This window comes from Varroa jacobsoni, unplaced genomic scaffold (assembly GCF_002532875.2).
Source record: "Varroa jacobsoni isolate VJ856 unplaced genomic scaffold, vjacob_1.0 scaffold_63, whole genome shotgun sequence".
NCBI classification, from domain to species: Eukaryota; Metazoa; Arthropoda; class Arachnida; order Mesostigmata; family Varroidae; genus Varroa; species Varroa jacobsoni.
In genome coordinates, this window is record NW_019212965.1 from 164018 (window position 1) to 184204 (window position 20187).

General features: G+C 40.8%; 2 protein-coding genes across 14 annotated transcripts in view; one reads left to right on the forward strand and one right to left on the reverse strand.

The window, feature by feature from the left end:
- LOC111261700 (DENN domain-containing protein 1B) overlaps positions 1-16327 on the reverse strand; it is a 49164-nt gene extending 32837 nt beyond the window's left edge. For 3 of the 12 annotated variants that reach the window (XM_022835432.2, XM_086968798.1, XM_022835378.2), the window contains exons 1-2: positions 10335-10443; positions 9946-10069 (exon numbers count right to left, since the gene is read on the reverse strand). In XM_022835432.2, coding sequence (XP_022691167.1) covers positions 9946-10069; positions 10335-10396 — 186 coding nt within the window. In that variant the 5' untranslated portion in view covers positions 10397-10443. The other 9 variants (XM_086968813.1, XM_022835395.1, XM_022835403.1 and 6 more) reach the window with 9 other exon arrangements.
- The window catches only part of LOC111261691 (protein vav), a 34738-nt gene continuing 28463 nt past the window's right edge, over positions 13913-20187 (forward strand). Inside the window, exons 1-2 of one of the 2 annotated variants that reach the window (XM_022835357.1) lie at positions 13913-15204; positions 15377-15444. The gene's annotated coding sequence lies outside the window, so the exon portion shown is untranslated. Of the gene's footprint in view, positions 15445-20187 lie in introns of both variants that reach the window. The other variant, XM_022835365.1, reaches the window with a different exon arrangement.

Consider the following 20187-nt stretch of genomic DNA (forward strand, 5'->3'; position numbering starts at 1 on the left):
ATCTAGGTTCTCCTGAATAGGTACCGAACACAGTACTCAAACAAATTGAACAAAATTAGTGCGTGAAAGCTAGAAATAACAGCATATATATATATCTAGGTTCTCCTGAATAGGTACCGAACACAGTACTCAAACAAATTGAACAAAATTAGTGCGTGAAAGCTAGAAATAACAGCTTTTATTTCCTTAATCATATCTAGGCCCATGGTCTCTACTGTGGGAGAGCTGAAGGGGGTTGAACAGGTTACTGGAAAGAAGTGTACCGACTGGGACTGATTGCGTCGCTACAATGTTGAGCAAAACAATTGGTTTTGCAGTGAATCGGCAGCTGCAGCACAGGTGGATCACACGGGCATCGATCGCGTTTGCTCAAGGACGTTACGAGCAACAGTAGTGCACTTCGTTCAGAAAACCATTACTTGGCAGAGAGACACTAAGTACATGTTTTTTAGCCGCTTGTTCGCCGTTCTCTCATTTGGATGAAATATGACATGGCTACAAACGACAGCAATGTTGAGATCGACCTTGAATAATGAGTGTTTGTTATACGAAATAATGAACTTTGGTTAAACTCTAAATGCAAATACAAATATTTACAGTACAAACACACCAAATGTAAAATTCTATTAGAAATTTCTTCCCTGCCTTACACTTTCCAATGCAAGCTATATTTTATTTAACCTCCCATTTCCAATAAATAATTCGATATCGATATATATATCCTGAAAGAATTATGTCTAGCTAAGATCTCTCCGATTTCGCTTAACTTTCTCGTGACTCCTCTTAATCGGGACAAAGCTATGGTCAGCACCGATTAGTACGAGAGTATTACCAGGTTAACAATCTCGTGTAAAACAAGTGATCCTTACAACTACATAACGCAAATGGACAAACTGAGTCGTCTAATAGACAGCGTACTGGGTGCCTTTGTTCTACGTGGTAAACTGGTACGGTAAGAGGGCACATAGTGTAAATTAGCGGGAGAAAAGCACAACGTATGATGACGGTGAGTTGAAGACTGTGCTAACATCCTTAATATAATAGACCAACCCCCATTCGTAAATTGATTTTAGACGCGCACACATTCAGACAATACGCGCCATTTCTTCGTAGAATATCAAGCCGAGCGGTCATGTTTCCAACGCACCTGCATTTATAAGATACCGAAATAGATCTGACGAAAAGGACTATGATCCAACCTGATACTTTTGCTAGTATTATAGGCGTTGCGTCTACGAATGACAAGCATTCGCGACAGAGTAATGAATATTATTTCTATTTTTCAAAGAAATAAGGATAAATGCAAAAAAAACTATTAGACGATAAAATTAACACAACTCCATTGTCCTAGCACCACTGGGAAAATTTTTCCAAGACATTAATGGCTATCAACTACACATGAAAAAGCCAAACATACGAAATTTACCCGAAAATGCCAGTAGCTCATTCTGTTGTTATGTGCTTTTGTTAAGTTGACTCGCGACAGTTTTTTCAGTTTACCTTCATAATCTGTCAATCTGTCCGATGAAACGAAATAGTGATGATGAGCCATAGCTTAGAGTGTTATTGTTGATGTCGGTCTTACCGCTGCATCTGCACTGGCGGTCCGGGCACCATTTGCTCTTGCATCGCCTACACTTCATATGCGTGTCGAGGCGTCATGTGATATGTTAAAATCAACAGGAGCAGCAGCAACGCAAGCAAAAATAAAAAGCCGACTTTTTTTTATTCCTTTAGCAAAAAGGCGGTAAAAGGATGCTACAGTGGCCGAAAACGACGATGATGCTAGCAACAACAACGGTGACAGACACAAGCATGAATCGGGTATCAGGACAGCCAGAATCAAGTGCAACTATAACGACCACTTCTATCACAACTACAGACGTTAACCTTCGTAGGTATTCTGTGGAAGTTAGATGTTCAACAAAAGGGTACACAGCAATCCCGATCACGTTGCTTCTACTCCCTGCCTTACTCGTTCTATACATTTGTCCCGTGATTCTTGTGATCTGCGTGTTTTTGATTCGTCCGTCCGTCCATCCGTCCGTCCCTTTGAATGTTATTTGTCTATTTGGGCTCACTTGAACGTTGGTCAACGAATGCTTCCTGTTCTTGCTTTTGCTTATTGGTCGCAGATCGGTGCCTCGTCGACAACAGCGCCGGTTCTAGGCAGGAGCAGTAGCAAGATGATAGCGAACGCGTTAGCAAACGCAACCAATCACGACGCTTGGCAATTACTTTCCCTACCACTGCCACGCGGACAACTCGTTGCCAGCTACGCGTATATCACTAGACGGGAGCACAGTCATTGGTTGCTTGCTACTAGACAGACAGATAGATGGATTGACCGTTGGATCTCCGATATTACTAAGGTTATCACAAAAAGCAGCGGTAAAAGTAGTATTAGTAGAGGTAGCTGTAATAATAAAAACAACGTTGTCTTATTTCTTCATCGTGGCCGACCGCTAGTCGGACGTCGCGTAGCTGGGTCGTCGACTTAACCGTTGTTTCGTGGATACGAAGCCATAGCAGTAGGACACGCGGCAACACCGACGCGGACGGAAACTCTGACTATAATACTGTACATGAGCCACAGCAGTTAGGAGAACAACCATCGTTACTGATACTAGTGACTGCTATTACTTCTATTCAGTGTCGCTCTAGTCGTGACGGCAATGGCGTTCCTCGTCGTAATAGACGCTGATCGGTGATGAGTAGTGACTAGTCATCGACATTGCCGTTCGCTATTGTACGCGGCGACGGCGGCAGAAGCGCTGCTTATGCAAACGTCTCCAGGCGTTTGGTCGTAATCGTCACTTCCGTCCGCCACCACTCTCCTCTCCGCTTTCCTCTGCTTCTCATTTCTCGACTTCTTTATTACCGTCTTTTCGCTATTTTCGACTTATCGACATCGACGTCAGCGGCACTTTCGCATTGACCAGCCCATATTATCCGCCAGTTTTTCCTCCCACGCAGTTACAGCGGTGCTGTTCTTTTTACTCCTGTAGTATTTATTATTTCATTATTACTACATGCTCACAAGTTCGAATATCAGAAGCAGCGAGAAAATCTTATTGGAATCGACCACCCACAAATGCCACACTTATGGTGCCGCTCTCCCACAATTATAACAACGACAGCAATAGCTATCACATCATGGGTGTCTAGGATCCAAGACTTAACTAAACGTGTAAATATGCAAATCTAAATAAAACCTCTACGTACATACGTCAGTCTATACAGAAGACTGCCAGACTGCATTTATTTCATTTCAATCATATTCTATGTAACTGCGTAAATATTATCATTAGGTAAAGAAATTGTACGACTATTAAGCTGTTATAAGCGAGTCTTTTCAAAGTGAATTACTTTTGAATTACGTGTCACTAGAAGACCAAATTTGGCTGGAGAATAATTTAGTTTTTAGTGAGAACCAAAGTTTACACTAAGGAAAATGAGTTCAGAAAAGGAAACATCCTTTCGTCCCGAAAATTAATGCTCAGCGCTCAACTCTCTGTTTCTCGAAAGCCACAGCGCGGCCGAAATTCATCGAAGGCTGATAAAGACATTTGGCAAGGAGGCCTCAAGCCAAAGCACAATACGTGCATGATGCAAGCGCTTCAAGCACAGAGATTGGAGTATGGAAAATCAGCAAGATGCGACCAGATATTGGGACCCGAAAGACAAAAATGTGTTGCCATACCCTAGGAGGCTTTTTACAAAAACGGAGTCCAAAGCCTGAGGGCTCTGTCAAGCAAAACTAGCATTGTGTATGTGGTGTATCATAGAATTATAACCCAGTTATTGGGAATACGAAAATTGGATCAAAAATGAGTCTCTCCTGATTTATCTCCAAGGCAGTTGGAACTGGTGTAGTGTCTTCCATGGGCAACTTGCGACCTTCAGTTAACGGAAAACACGCCTAGATCATACGGATTTATAGAGACAAGGCTCGATTTGATCTCTACTCCTAGTCAGAGAGGGACCAGACAGAAAAGAATGAAGTCGCTCTAGAGAAAAATTGGGTTCGGTTGCAATGTCGAGTAAGGTGCGGACCTAAACTGATGGTAGTTCTTGCACTGTACATCAAAAGCATCTGCTACAAGTATATATTCGTTGAAAATGAAACAATACAACGCGGTATCGCGAGTTCTTCAAGGGACTCATGGACCGCAAGCAGGCGATCGCCATGCCTTACTTCATGGATAGGATAAAGGAATATCCAAACTTGATTTGAACTCGTTTATTCTCTCTATTTAGGTCCGTGTAAATAGGAGACTTTCCATTCGCTAAAAAGAAAAGCTGGCGGACAGACATTTTCCACTGTCGAGTCACTTCAGGAAGTCATATATATGAATGGTACACGTGGAAACTCGAACAGTAAGTACAGGGCTGCCTAGAAGTTACTAAAGCGTTGGGGTAAGTATATGTGAAATAAAGGAGAATATTTCTAATACATTTCAAAATCATTATCCCAGCCAAACTAACTCAAACCCATTCAATTTCAAAATCCGGCGGATTCGCTTGTAATAGCTCAATATAAGCAGTAACGTTGTTTACTTATTTGACTTATACCTTATTTGACACCTTTCCCTAAACCAGCGGAGGGTACAGGTTGTAATTTAGATAATAATTATCCGTGCGTCGCAAGTTGACATCGCGCTACATATATATATATATATATAGATATATAGATATATATATAGATATATAGATATATATATAGATATATAGATATATATATATATATATATATATATATAGAATGGGACAGAAGTTATTTGACAGTTTGAAAATCCTTATATTTTCACATCTAAACAAAAATAGACTAAATTTTAAATAAATCTATTGGCTGAATAAACCCGAACCAATCTATAGAAACAGATTTTTATACTTTCTCACGATTATCCAAGTTTCATCGAATTAACTAGTTCAGCAGCAGCAATAATCAGGTCAACCTGTATCATACGGTACCTGTATCATAGAGTTACGGAATACAAGAGTTTTAAATTGTAAGCGCCCTTTCATTGGTAAAATTCTACGCAATGACTGTATTTATAGAATTTATATACAATTAAAGCATTAATATAGCTTATGTCCCTGAGATCTGGCCACCAGAAGGTATAAACGTAGTAGAACTACTCTTCTATAGGAACTTTTAAGTATACCGCGGGGGGGGGGGGGGGTAAGATCCAAAAAGGTGGTAATAATGTCTTAATCCAAGTCTAAAAAAGAAACCCATATACGCGAGTAAAACTTATAGAAAACGAATTAGAACTGATCGTTGTTAATATATTCGCATCTGACAACACAGTGTGTATATCTTATGCATAGTTCCTTCCACTGAACAACACGAACGTTCTAAAAGAATATAATATAATAGTGAGTTCGATCGTACACGTGACGCTAAAAATACAAATGATATACGGGGGCACCTGGATCTGCCAAACGTAGATAGGAATTAAGAACCTGCTCCCGAAAACAAAAACTAGCTGCCTTAAAGTAAAAATGGTACTTTTGGAAGCTTCTCTTTTACGTGCTGCCGGTTTTGTCCACAGTGTCGTGAATCCCATACGTTAATATGGCAGCAACACGACCTAGGAAATATTCTCAACATAGCTCTGTACGAGGATGAGTCCACCGAAGAAATCAGATAGTAACCGCAATTGTTTCAACCTGTTTTATTATTACAAAAAGGAGGAGTCCACGTCAACGAAAGCGAGTCTAGATAGCAATGAATGGTAGAGTTTTTGCAGAGAACCTTTTAGTAGAAGTTCTTCCGTCAGGTATATCCGGTGAACGCTGAAGTTATGAAATTTTTTAGTTCTGAGTGTCGTAGATTCTTAAGCTAAGAACATGTACAAGCAGCTCGAGAAACCCCCCAAATAAGTGTAATGATATACGATATGCGTTGCACTCTCGCTGATATTTCAATGCACGCGTCAGTGATGACCCAAGTCACTTCAGCTTTGTCATAATCCATCTAATTAAAAAAAAAAAAGCTGTGCGTTTGAGGCAGGTAATAAACGTCCCATGTCATTATCTTCCGTGCCATGCAAAATGGCGGAAAGCCCTTTACCGGAATCAGTAAAGCCCTTTACCGGAAGTCAAATCGACAAGGCCTCATCTACGCGAAACAATTTTCATATTGGCCCGGACTACGTACGACTTTTCAGCTTCTCGAATGTCAGAACGATTGGGCGCAATGCACTAACCGCTGGCCACCATTTGACGTTTTCTTCTACCACTTCAAATTCGGCTCTACGACAGTCACCTACAAGAAATTGCCAAATATCAAGCTACAGAGCAGGACCTTCCCTAATTGAACAGAACAGCAGTTTTCGTGTTAGAGCTAACAATAGCCTTTATTCACATAGAGAAGCAACTGGCTGTGCCGCAAAAAACAAGATTACAAACGTTCATTTACATTCTAGACATAAATTTACCCATGTACGATAAAATCTATTGTAAAACTTTCAATTCGTAAGCGCTCGTCATGCAATGTAGGTGAAACAATGTTATGAGAATGTATTATATTGAAAACCTTGAAAACAGCTTTTAGCCAAATGCGTAATCTGGGAATCACAATATCGACAAATCTCCGACACAGTGAACATATGCCTAATGCTATGACTGGCGTCCCCAAAAGGGCAAATTGTACCCGAGGTCATTTGTAGCTAGTAAACTTTATCTTTACACGCAATTATTCAATTGTCGTGTCATGCTTATATGCAGGTACACGTCCCCATCGTGAAACACAGGGTTAATTAAGGATAGGAAGCTACTCTAGCGTGCGCCAATCAGAATAGGGTGTCGCCTTAAATATAGGATTGACTATTACAAATTTGTTTCTAGAGACTTGAAATTATTGGAACATGTTTAATCGATGAAGGGACAGGTAGATGTAAATTTGGCTGAAATGTTCTTGGCTACTATAGGTAGTCACTAAAAGCGCATTTAATCTAAAAAACAGCCACAAAAATCTATATGAACCACGTGTTCGCGTGGTATGGCCTCCGGTTGACCTGCATAAGCACCTAAAGGTTGGTTCTTATTGATTTTTTGTGCGAGAAAAAAAGTACATCAGTGTGACGAAAAAGGAGTAAAGTGAAATGAAAACTATCAAACTGATAGACAGATTCAGTTCCAACGTAGATAGAATGCCGATAGGCAGTCCTTAATCAGGATGAAAATGATTTTTATCATTGTCTTAGTCGGTGTGTTGTATGAAGCTGTGGCTAAAATATTTTCCACTTTCAAATGCTACTTTGAACCCATAAGGTAAAAAAAACGGTTTTTTACACTAGGACATTTGTTGACCGATTGGGCGATCGGTCTTACTGTAATAGCCTGAGAAATCTTTTTACAAGAAAGGCGTTTTTAATTATCCCGTTACGGTCGAATAGGTCATGGTTTCCTACATATATAGTACCTCCTAAAAAACAGACTTTTGTAATGCTTACGGTAAAAGGCATAAATTTTAACCGTACCTTGCTAGAATAGAAACAGCGTGTCTCCGAAAGATGTCATCAAATACTTCGGGCCATGCACCAACTCATACTTTTTGAGTGCCTGTCTTATTATGAAATAGTTTTTAAGTTATATTTTTAAATTCGTGACACAACAAACCTTCGTTCCGTGTGGTTGCAATTAAAACCTCAAGCATTTGATTTTGTGGCCAATATGTATAGTATAAAATAGGTTTAAGGTTCGCATTAAAAGGAATATCGAAGGGGCAGCAGGAGTTGTCCCTGTGCTATTTAAGGCAAGCAACAGATTCCGAACTAGACAACATTCTGAACTAGATAACATATTGTAAACGAACATGGTTAATCGTGTTTGGAACGTTTTTTATCTTATTCTCCTTACGAGCAAGTAAAGTTCTTACTGCAATATGCACGTGTTAGATAATTGTAAATAGCAAAACCATTGATTCGAATCTGGATATCCGGCAGTTTCAACGGAACGCTACATGTTCTTTTCGGCCAATTGGAAAAGGATTCGATTGTTTTTCCAGAAAGATCGAGCTGGCCAAAAAAGTCTTAACAACTCTCGACAGGAAACACGAGCGCGTGCGAAGCAGGCTCTGTGCTAGGTCATGTATTGTTGATATTATATGAATCCTAAATTCAGTGTGCGACGAATCGATCTGGTAATTTGCTGATTCTGTAGACTTTCCTATTGAGCAGAGGCACCGACGACCATTTATGAACGAATGAAAGACGCATTGCAGTACACGCCAATTGCGTAACACAGCAATAGTTTATCAAACTCGCTGTTGCGACGACAATGACGAATAGAACAGAAAGAAACAAAGGAAATATCATAAACAGCTTTGCTGAAACACATTACCTTTCCTCCCAATTCGGTGAGAATTATCACACACAGCGGCTCCACGTCGGAATAGCGAGAGTCAAATACATACTTTGAAGTGTCACAAATTAAGACAACAAAAAATTTCAATTTTAATAAAAAATGCTATCTGCTACTCTTTTTCATGTAACTGCTGTGAAGATACATACTAACTTGTGACCAAAAAAACATGCTTTCTGTTATCATGAACATACATCTCTTATACGAGCGTATTATACGCATAAGGCTATTATAATAACTTAGCATTTAGCATCAATTAGGCAAATCATTGGTGCAACAACAATTAGTGGCCAAGAAATAGTCATTCAATAGAGTTATAACATCAATTTTCATAGTACAACACAGCATTTTTTCTCTTTCAGACAAACTTCGATGTTTGCTTGAGGTCAAATTCACGGTTTTCATTAATAAGTTTACAGTAGAGTTAGTATACTATCAGCCATAATGATAGTGGGTCTAGAAGTTCGTGAATGATTGATTGGTCAGTCATTGCCTCATATACACCTATAGACTGCGGCGAATTTCACTGAAATATTTCACTTCACTACGATGGTATATAAATATAAATTATTTTTGGAAAACTACGAAGGGTTGACGGCAAGCCTCATTCATTCATCGACGTAAACGGATGTTCTTAGATGGCTATTGGCCTTGGATGTATTTTGTTTTTTTAGGAAAATGCTCCGAAAGAAGCTGTGACAGTAACGAAGTCACTTAGCGGCTTGTCGGGCCATGTTCAGATCTAGGATTTAATAACAAATACAGATAAAATTATTTGTGGAGTAATACAAAAAGATGCTTCCATTACCTATGAAGTATAAAACGCGAGCATTACAAGTCGATTATGAGAAATTAGGTTTCGAATGCTCTCAAGTGTTAGAATAGTCTCGTATTTTGCCTTTCACGGCTTTTCGAACGAATCAAGGCTTTTGGCATATCTTGGCATACGATAATTTCAATGAAACAAAAATAGCTCCTATATATTTCTTATAATAAATCCGTGCAATACATTATCTATATACTTGTGGACCAATAATAATACGTTAATTAAACTAGCAACATTAATTATACACGCATTAGATTTAGAAATCACAGAAACCAAGTTGTTGATAATATTGATAATATTTTGGCATTTGTCTTCACCAAATACCAAAATAAGACAGATACTTCATTTTTTTTTATCATGACAAGCTAACTCCGATTTTCATTCATTAAAAAATGCAAACTTTTACGGGCGCAAGTTCATCTCATAAACATAGTACACTGCTGATTAAAAATGCATAATACTGTTTTATATTTTACATCTTATGTAATTTCCCTTAACATTGGCTCCAGTATTATCGTAGGTTGTTTTTTTTATCAGGCCTGCGTTTTGCCCACGCGTTACTTGAGTGCGGGCCAATATGTCGTGTGGTACATATACAGCACTACAATGATGACTCTAAAAAACTTACAAACAGATTACGCCCCTCTACGATCCATATTAAGCCATAGAGAACGCACGGGTGTAAGCTGACCCTGTCCTTTGACAGATGAATAATCTATTTGAAAAAGGAGCATCTGTCTGCTTACCATTTTAAGTACTTGCTGGTTGTTAAAATCGTGTGGGAATGTTCGCAGCACCCATGGCTGCTCGTTATTCTGTGTCGGAAGAACGACCTCTGCGAACACGGTGTACAGCCGCTCAGGATCCGACCTAAAAATCATGTAAAGAAGGGCAATACAAGGAGACATCATTATCCACTGCTCATAATATACACATATCGCTCAACATGATTCCATTATCTATCGACCCGGTGCTAACCTAAAAATATACAATCGTTCTTGGAAATTTTTATGACATAACCGTTAGAGCTGAATTAATTTGCACATCGTCCTCACGGTTCTACCGCGGTGACAGCGTTGATTACTCAAAAAGCACTAGATAAGGCCGACATAAGAACAAAAAATAAAATAATAACCGATAAAAGAAATCAATAAAAGTCGAGGCACTATTTTTGCTGGAATTCCAAAAGACGCGCATTGTGCCAATTCAGTACTGCTTGATATACTACTGTCTCCCATTACAAACTTAAGAGCAGACAAAATAGTCAGCACCGAATCAACCCATCTGGTTCACTTCATATGGAAACACACACAAGCGGTAATCACTTGTATGAGATCAGTAATCCGAAAGCCTAAGACAGCACTTGATCATTCAAATAACCCGCAATGTCCGAGGCACATATAGACCACACTCAGCTATCCGCCGCACTGATGGATGATCAGCTCGTAAATAGGCTAAAGAACACATGCTTTACACGATATAACGCATGAATAGGGTATAACATCCATTTGCTCTAGTCAGCTGAGAGACCTTCCGTTGCAAGAAAAAGCACCTTGCTTCTATTCTCTCATTGCGGAACTGAGTAAATATTAGGAACGTCATTGCAATCACGTTTTCTTTAATGCTCTGTTTGACGTCAAAGACTAACCTGATTCTCGAGCCATGAGGATCGCTAGCCATTGCCACTCTTCGCAACTGGAGGGGATGAAGGTTATGATCTCTCTTGGTGAGGGCCAGAAGGAAAGGATAGAAAAAGTCTTTACAACGGCAACCGATGTTCACTATATCACTCAATTCCCGGCCACTCGAGAAATAATATCCAGTAGGTAATAATAGTAATAATAATAATACTAGTAATAAGATCACGCACAATGCACACACGCAAAAATAAACATAGTCATTTATAACGCTGCCTATCCTGCTATGACTGACGACTATGGTGCGTTTAGCATGTTCTGAATAGCAAGGTAACCGATGGGTAAATATCGACGTTAGTTTCTTAATAGAGCGAACTTGCACATTCAATTTGTTTAGTAAAAAATCCGACACTTAACGACTTCACATCGTTTACAGCAGCCGCCTTCATCGTAGCAGCTGCCCATAGATAACAGGGACTAGGGACAAACCCTACGGCGTCGACAAAGGCAGAGCGGGCGTCGATGACGAGCATTTAAAAAGCTTTCGCGACATCTTAGTTGTCAGCAGCTGTATGAAGAATGCCAATATTGGCCAGACACTCAATGTAATTGGTTGATTGGTGGTCAGAAATATATGAACGAATTGACACTGTCTCGTCGCTTTGGGTTGTCATTCAATCACAATACTTAATATAAATCTCGTCTGCCAACTTTTTAGCACCTGACAACACTGCAATTTTGTGGCTTCTCTGTCTAAAAAGCAACGTACAAACATATGCACTCTACTTTTTCATGAATTATGTGCTTCAAAGTCCCTGTCTCGTTCCGTTACTCACTACCGCTGGTACTCTTTGTGGCAGAAGCCCAACTGATTGGCGGTTGGACAGGTAGACAGTAAGATGGACAGCCAGAACGACTGTTCGTTTTTGCTGCTGCTTCTTCCTTTGTTGCTTATCGCAAGCGGCTAATAAGGATTCGGTGCTTGCCTACTCCTCGGAGGCTACTTGATTACACTACCTTAGCAGGCCACCCGGGCTGTTCCTTTCCCCATCCGTCGGATAACTGAAGCAGCTGCTGCCCCCCTGCCGCTCTTCGGTGAATGATGAAGCTCTTCACTGGTATTACAAGCTGCTCCAGCCTACTAATGTTTGTCTACCGAAGTCGTTGCTCGAACGTCGGCGCTGCGATCGATATTGTGCTCGTAGCATATGATGAGCCTAGAAGCTTGTAGCAGACGACATTGGCGTTACGGATTACGGCGCGCCAGAGGGTCGGGAGCAAGTGACTAACAACTGAGCAAATCCAGCCTAATCCACTTGTTTTTCAGGGCACATACAAAGCGAAACTATTGCCTTATGTACTCGCATGAAAAGATTCATGCAAGTTACCAGTACCGATCACGCAACCACTAAGTCATTGATGAACAAAATAATAATGTCGAAAAAGCTTTCAATATACGTATATATATTGCAGTCAATGATATTATTGTCGACTCGATAAACTCAAGGGTAGGTAAGATAGTCAGAGTTCGAAATTCAACATATGCACATTTCGTTTCGCACCTGGGGCAGCTAGTTAAAGCAGTACTGGCCAAAAATATCCAAATTTTTACTGGTTTGGTCGCCTGATTTGTTGAAGCCGGACTCGCAACTGTGAAAGTTGTAATTTAATAAATACCTTAGTGCACAACGGCTAGAGCCTTATCCAAATGCACTAAAATGAAGTCGAAAATATGTGTCACTCCTGAGGATTAGGAGGCTATATTAAATGTGCTATCATTAAATATAGCCATTTGTAAAACTGGCACACTCGACTCTATATTCAGCGGAATCCTCATGACATGATGAAATATTTTCTGCTCGCCGGCGACGTTATATAATTGAGTAAAAATTAACTGTTGCTAGGGGCCCGCAGCAATGCTATGGAAAACTGGATTCGGCGTGTTAATTTATTTAAAATTCCCATTTGTTGACAATCACTGGCGCGCCAGACTCCATATGTAAATGAACCAAAGGCAATCGTCGTACCGAAAGAACTCTATTCAATACTTTTTTAAAATTTATTTACGGGGTGCAGATTAGCCCATGTTATTTTTTAATAAAAGTTTTGATCATTTAATTAGCGTATCCATTAGATACTACAGGTACGCGTATTTTGCCATGTCAGGCCTTTCATAGGGACGTTGTTCATTTTTGACCTGTAGGTGGTGTAAACTTAACTTACATAGACTTTTTTGTTTGTATTGTTATTAAGGAGATTACAATACATCCCGATCTGCCAAACCAGTCGCCTTTAAGAAGTAGTTCGTAACTTCGTGTTGTAGTGATAAACTTTCATCTAAGTAAGAACCTGTTTCAAATTAACAGTACACAAACTATTACTTAATTATTGATTTTGTCAAATTACAATTTTGTCGAATGTTAATACTGTTCAAAAACAACAACAATAATAATAAAAACAAGAGGAAACCGTTTTTGTCTCTTCTTTAAGCCCGATAGATTAGTGCCAAACGTCGTTCACTTGCACCACCTATAAGTCCTACAAAGTTTGCGCTTAACCAGCCCTTCCTTTAAAATATGAGTTAGAATTTATAGCGATTACAGTGCTTAACGTGATGATAGAAGTAACATCAAAGGTCTCATACGGAACGCGTAAATTCTTATAGTGCACAAAGAATTTATATCGAAGAATCAGCAGTAATCATCTAGCAGGTAGCTAGAAATGGCGTAACTTACAGGGCCAACTTATAAAAACCTGCGCTTGAAATGTGTCGTGTTTGTTTCCGAGTTTCTGAACCTGTTTAAATCGGTGAAGCTGTATCGCAACGTCATCCTTGAAAGTAATTAGTCAGGATCGATCTGCCATCGTTGGGCTTGGCCAATGAAAGTCTAGGCGTCCCAGTTCTACACAGTGAACCTTCTATGCAATTTCATCTCACAGCTGCCCTCTCTGTTTGGCCGTGCTTTCCCTGGTGTGTGTTTGCTGCTGCGGGTACACTTTGTATGTCTCTCATATAGCATGTGTGTGGGATTATTATTGTCTCAGCTCTCTAGCTGTATTCGTTGCTCGTTTCGCTTAGTGCTGTCTTCTGCGAAGATAAGTGCAACTGGCTGTCGTGGATCATTCCAGTAATACGCAGGCGATCAGTAGCTATGCTGGACGAGGGCCAAGGAAACGTCACTGGAGCAGGCTAGTCACACTGGCATTGTTGTTTTGTTTGCGGAAAAGCAGTGCGAGTGGCTTTGCGGTCCACAGCAAACTGGTGACGAGCTTTACGGGAACAGCAACAGCAGTAAAAGTAGCGCCAAATAATCTATGCTGCAAATACTGCAACAACAATTCATTACTTTTGCGACTATGTAAATTTCTATACAAGTTAGACCTCTATCGGTACAGCATAAGCTGTGTTCGTAATGCGGTTTGTGTACCAAAGCGCTAGCAGCAGCTCAAGTGACATCGTAAGTAGTGGATTACACAGGCGTATGTCGGTGTCATAAAAGATACGGAACAAGCAGTTTCGAGTTCGCCTTCTCATTTCTGCGGCCTTCCGTTGAAACGACTGGAGTTCAGGCTGCCGCCTATTACTACCGAGAAGGTGCCTGGGCAGGCGTGCGCCAAGGTTTGCCTCTCCTGTTTTCAGCCTGTTTCGTCTGGTTGTATTGTAAATACTTCACAGACGATCATGATACATAGAAGAAGTGTTGGCTAGCAGCAGAGTGGAGAGTGTCAATAGGGTAGCAGAGTGCACAAACTACGCCACCAGCCAATCAAGCCTAGAGAGAGAGCGGGGAACAACAAAACAAGCGCAGAGTTTGTTGAGGGCGTCAGTTGATGCTGCTGCCGCTACTGCTCCCGCCGTCGCCGCGAGCGCCGCTGTCCTCCTCCGGATCGCCACTGGTTGTAGCGCCTGGATTGCAATGTCAATAATCAGCCTAAAATGATGTCATGTTAATTTCTCACATATAATGGAAGAGGCAGTCGACCGACGAAAGGAAACAGAGCGGGCGCAAAGTGAGGACCTGGCGCTAAATGTGAACTAATCTAGAAGTATAGCATGAATACCATCGGAGAGTGAATCCTCAATCCTGGAATCCAATCAACCATTGCGGCGATCTCGTGCGTATGGTGCGCACATCAATGGCTACGCTAATTTGTGTTTTGCAAATGTTTTGCTAACAGGAACAACAGCTTTCAGCTGATAGCAGTTGCCGAGTGTCGTGCATTGACTGGCGCGTAGATGCAAGAAAACAGTCAGCTATGCCGTAAGGAAATTTCAGCATTCGTAAAAAGAGGGCGTTGGTTATTGAATTCTGATACCGCCTGCCGCCAGCTAAATGGCTGGCACTTCGTCGAGTTTCTCAATCTAAGGTGTGTTATCGTTCCCGTGGAGGGTAAAACAGGTGTCATGAGAGAGAAGTCGGTGCCGAACAACTGGAACAAGTGGGATTGTAATTCGACAATTTTGCAAGGCATCTTTGTTCGATCCATGTTTAATACGTTCTTTTCTATTGCGTTTGTTATCGCTGTTACTGTTGCTTAGATATTCCTTTCACCGACTCATGGATTCATCTCTGTTATCAAGAACTCAACGATCAGTTTGAGTAGAAGGTAACCTTGCTAAGCTATTGTATGTTTTACGGTTATTACTATTGTTATTATTATGTAGATGTGTCATTGAGGAATGCGTACGACTCACACTAGAAGTAATCATCATAGTAGTTATGCAAGCTCAACTCACTATCCAAGACGGTTAAAAGTAGGTGCCTATGCATCAGGAAAGGCTTCATTCAAGACCGTATAACAAGCTGACGAACGGTCCGTTTATCGGTACGCGCAGTAGACACAAATAATACCATTTTGAATTAAATGTAATTATTATTAGTTAGTCACACAGTCGGGCTTTTCGCTTCTCAGTACGCTTATACAAGCTTCATAAAGCAAAACGCCAGTAAAGGTGTTAACAATAGACGTAATAACACGAGTGTACTTGGGTGTACGATTGTGTGTGCCAGTCGAGTAAAGAGAAACTCGTTCTCTGAGGATATCTGCAATGTGTCGAGGGTTTCTTTAAATATCATAAGAATCAAATTTGTGGCTTAGTTTCACTTTGTGAAAGTCTGAGTACATAGACGTAATTGAATAATATTCAATGCGGGAAATTAGTCCATTGATTTTCTTATGTCTGCAACAGGTTTTTGAATACGAAAAGCTGCACGATAATAGGTCATATTTAAATTAATATCACATACCAATATATATGTAGCAAAACTGGCGGAAGTTAGATACGTACCCAAAGACATCTGTCCGCTGTGTTATTTTTTGTAGTTTCTTTCTCGATTTTTTGTTATTCTTGTCCTTGTCGTCGTCGTCATCTTTGACTAACGCCGCAGCCGCCCCTGTCGCTCATCCATGCGCGTTTTCAGCAATTTGTGTCTGTGCTGCGGGCCAGCTGGTGACCAACGGTACGGCAACAATCAAAACGGGAACATTGAAGAATTCTACTCTGGTGCAGCAGCAGCAGCAGCATTAGTTCCTGCTGCTACCGTTGTATTAGACAAACATTATATCAACATATATATATATATATATATATACATGTGTGTGTGTTTGTGTGTGTCTGTCTGCAGTGTGTCTATGTATATGCCAGTCTGCCTGGCTATGAATTTGTCGGTCTTACATTCCGTCAGACTGGGCGACCCTCGTAGAACCGCGCCGTGGCAGTAGCAGCAAGATATAGTGTAGCAGCGGTAACGAAGCGGCACAGCAAGACTACGACCGCGACGACGACGACGACGACGACGACGACGACAATAATAATGATCATGGTGATGATGACGTCTCGCACCAGGAAAAGCAAAGAGATTTAGTCGGCAGTCAGCCGTCGTTGTCGGTTAATCGGTCGATCGGTCTCTTAGGGCCGCTCTTGCTTTTGCGGCTACTCTTCGGAGCTTGCGGTGGCATCGTCGCAGTGATGGCTGCGTCGGCAGCGGCGGTAACTGCTGCAACCGCGAAATGCGAAGTTCGCCAAAGCAGCGACTGTGCTGAACACCGCGTCCGTCCAGTGCTGCCGTCGCCGCCACCGCCAGAAACAGCAACGACGGCAGGATCAAAGGGGGCACAGCATCATAGCCAGGAGGCGCCAGCTGCTGCAGCTCGATCCACCAGCTCTGACCAGATCTTGCCATCGCTGTTGCAAGAAGTGCCATTTTTGTTGTTGCGAGGTCGATGGCTACCGCTGCAGTCTGAGCAGAAGTAAACAATTGAGCGACTGGGCGGTAGTTGGCCTCACTGCGGGCCGTCAACGTGGTTGGCTCACGACGACCAGCGGACGAAAGAACGAAAGACTACCGTAGCGTCTGATGGCGACTCTGACAACAGATGAAAAATATGTGAAGGAGGGGGAACAAGAAATAGACGTATGATAATATAAGAATCAGTCAAGTCAGTCAATGAATGAGCCAACTAGCGTCAACGCCTGCACCATCGACGCTGGCGGAATGAGTAATACGGAGAAGAAATGGAAGATGAATAAGAATGAATAAAAAAACCTGCATTTTACCTTGTCGTTGCTGCCACGAACGCCATACAGCTTTCGTATTCTACTGATGGAGCTGCTGTTGCGATAGTGCACTGAATGGCGACTGAGCGCTGCATTTGTTCGCCGTATGACCCTACCTTCGGTCTCTATTTCCTCCACAGCAGAAATGACTAGCAGAACGGCAACTGATTGACGAGGAATATAGGGAAACGCGAGCAGCATCAGCGTTGTAGCGAGGTGTTGATGGGAAAACTTAGAATCAAAGGAAAAAAATGCAACGAACGCGTTTGTTACTGCCGCTGCTCTTGGAAGCGGCATTGATAATAAGGATAAGCGTAATGGGATGATCATGTTGTTATCGTTATTGTTATACTGGCTATGCTATGAACAGGATACGCGCGTTGAGGTTGATGCGCACAAACCCTGCTTGCGAGAACTAGGGTAGGTTCAATGCAAGTGAAGAACTTCGACTGAGTACTGTAGAACAACCTACTCAGAGTCATACGCAACAAGTGATGCACGCCCTTATACCGTAATATAAATCGAACGGATACGTATAAATCACTACATGCGGTGCGTTCCGTGTCAACAGTAAAGGGTTGTAGTAGCGTGGTTATATGTTTAATAAGTGAAACCCAACTACAAGACGGCCCGTATAAATCTTCTGTACATTGGGCATACACATTATTACAATGATGAAGATTATCAACGCTCTTATAAACGTGGGGGATTTGGCATGCTTGACGATTACGACACAAAAGGCATTTAAGTTATACTATGGTACTGCGGTTTTTAAAGGTTTTATCGATAAAAGATTACTCACTTCATTGGACGTCTCGCAGCCTTTACTCGCAGAGACTTAAACAATATTCTTACCTAAATACATATTAACAACAATATTCTTACCTAAATACATATTAACATAAAATACGGAGCACGTGTAACCCTATTATATAGACTTATTTCCATTTGTCTTTTGGCCAACGTTATCGATACCAACGAATTAACAACCAGAATTGTTTGGATTAAATAACGAATGCATTTCGTACTGTGCGTGCTACTAGCTTTGGTGTTTAAGCTAAGTTAAAATTACCTTCATTAGAAAGAAGAAAAATATACTATTAATATATTTGAAATACCTCAGCAGTACGGACGATGACGTTAGTATTCACAGTAGAAGTCTGTACAACTACCGTACCAATGTCATTATTTTGAAGAATTTCTGATAACGTTCATGGACATTTTTTCACGAAAACATATTTAGCCTCTCAGTTTGGACCACCTGTGATGCCGTCATCAGTTCCCAACTGCAAAGTTATCTGGATGTATTGTTTCGGATGTCAACAAAGTATAACATATTATTGGCAGTTGACCCTGATCTAATTAGCCGGTTTATATGAAGAGCGAAGTCAAGCTTCGACTTAATTGTGACTTTTACTGAGCTCACACACGGATAGTCACGTAATTTGCAGTGTGTTTGTGAGTCCCTTTGTGAATGCATATTGCCATAAACTTTTGGCGGAGATGATGATACCCCTGGCGCCGCAGCATCGAACAGACGCGGCATCGAGTGCCCGCCAAAGTAACAGGCCATTTCTATTAGAACGAGCGTATAGCTTGAAATAATCGGAATAAAGTTTATGCCGGACTCTTAAAGAATAGAACTCAACTGAATTATTTAAGTAAAACAGAAATTATTTGAAGATTCGAAGTCAATTTGGGGCTTTATATAATTTATATACGATATGAGGTGAGGGACCACAATAGATTACATTCGCTGTTGTAAAGCAGCAACTTCTTTTGCCAAAGTATGCTTTTATAGGTGGGCAAAGCTAAGCTGCTGCAAATAATGATGAAGATGTGACAGGAACCAAAAAAAATCTAATTTAATATTTAATTTCTACTGACTCGTAACCGCATTTATATAATTTTAAGCTTTCAGGAGATTCGATTAATTTAGTAATAATATCAAAAGAAACGACATAGTTATTTGAGCTGATAGGTAAATCAATCGCAGATAGATTGTGAATAACGAAGGAACGCTACAATAAAGTCTAGGATTATTTTTTTAGAAGTTTTAGATAGTTTTAGAGATTTTAGTTTTAGAAGTTTTAGAGATAACTCTGGCCATGTTTGACAGAGTCTTAAAAAACCTAAGAGTTAACTGGCTAAGAACGATTTTACAAAAATTATTTTCACAACAGGGAATGCCACAAATCGTCGATAATATCGACAGATTGTCAATATGAATTAATGTTTGAGAGATTAAGCTCTCCGTATATAAATACATGTTCCGCTATATTGCATAATTAGTTGAATGACTTGAGAAACTTTTTGATTCTGTAAGTCCGCAATAGACCATTAGTATTGTATGTATTGCAGCATACTTAGCGCATGATATTATCGTTGGAGTATTCATAACTGGCACCAGCTTCAATTTAAGTGTAACGTGTGATTTCCGCTGAGCAGGACGTTAGTCTCGTTACCATAAACGAGGATCCCAGTATTAGGCCCAAAATTACGTCGATGATCCGTGGTGTAACCTTTTTATATACAATGAAGGGCAAATCAGCGAAAGTTTTTTCCTGAAACCCTATCCGCGAGGACTGTGACAGGTTGCGGAAACGACTGTGCGTGCTGTCTGATGCAGCGCTTGAAGGCGATGTTTGGATGACTAAAATCGAGCAACCAAGGTATATACTACTCAGCGTCAATGACATTTGCGACTCGTTTGTTGGATTATTATGGATTAGTTAGAATTCAATAATGAATGTCGTAAGATTTCACTAATCATGGTATAAGCATCGTAGTGC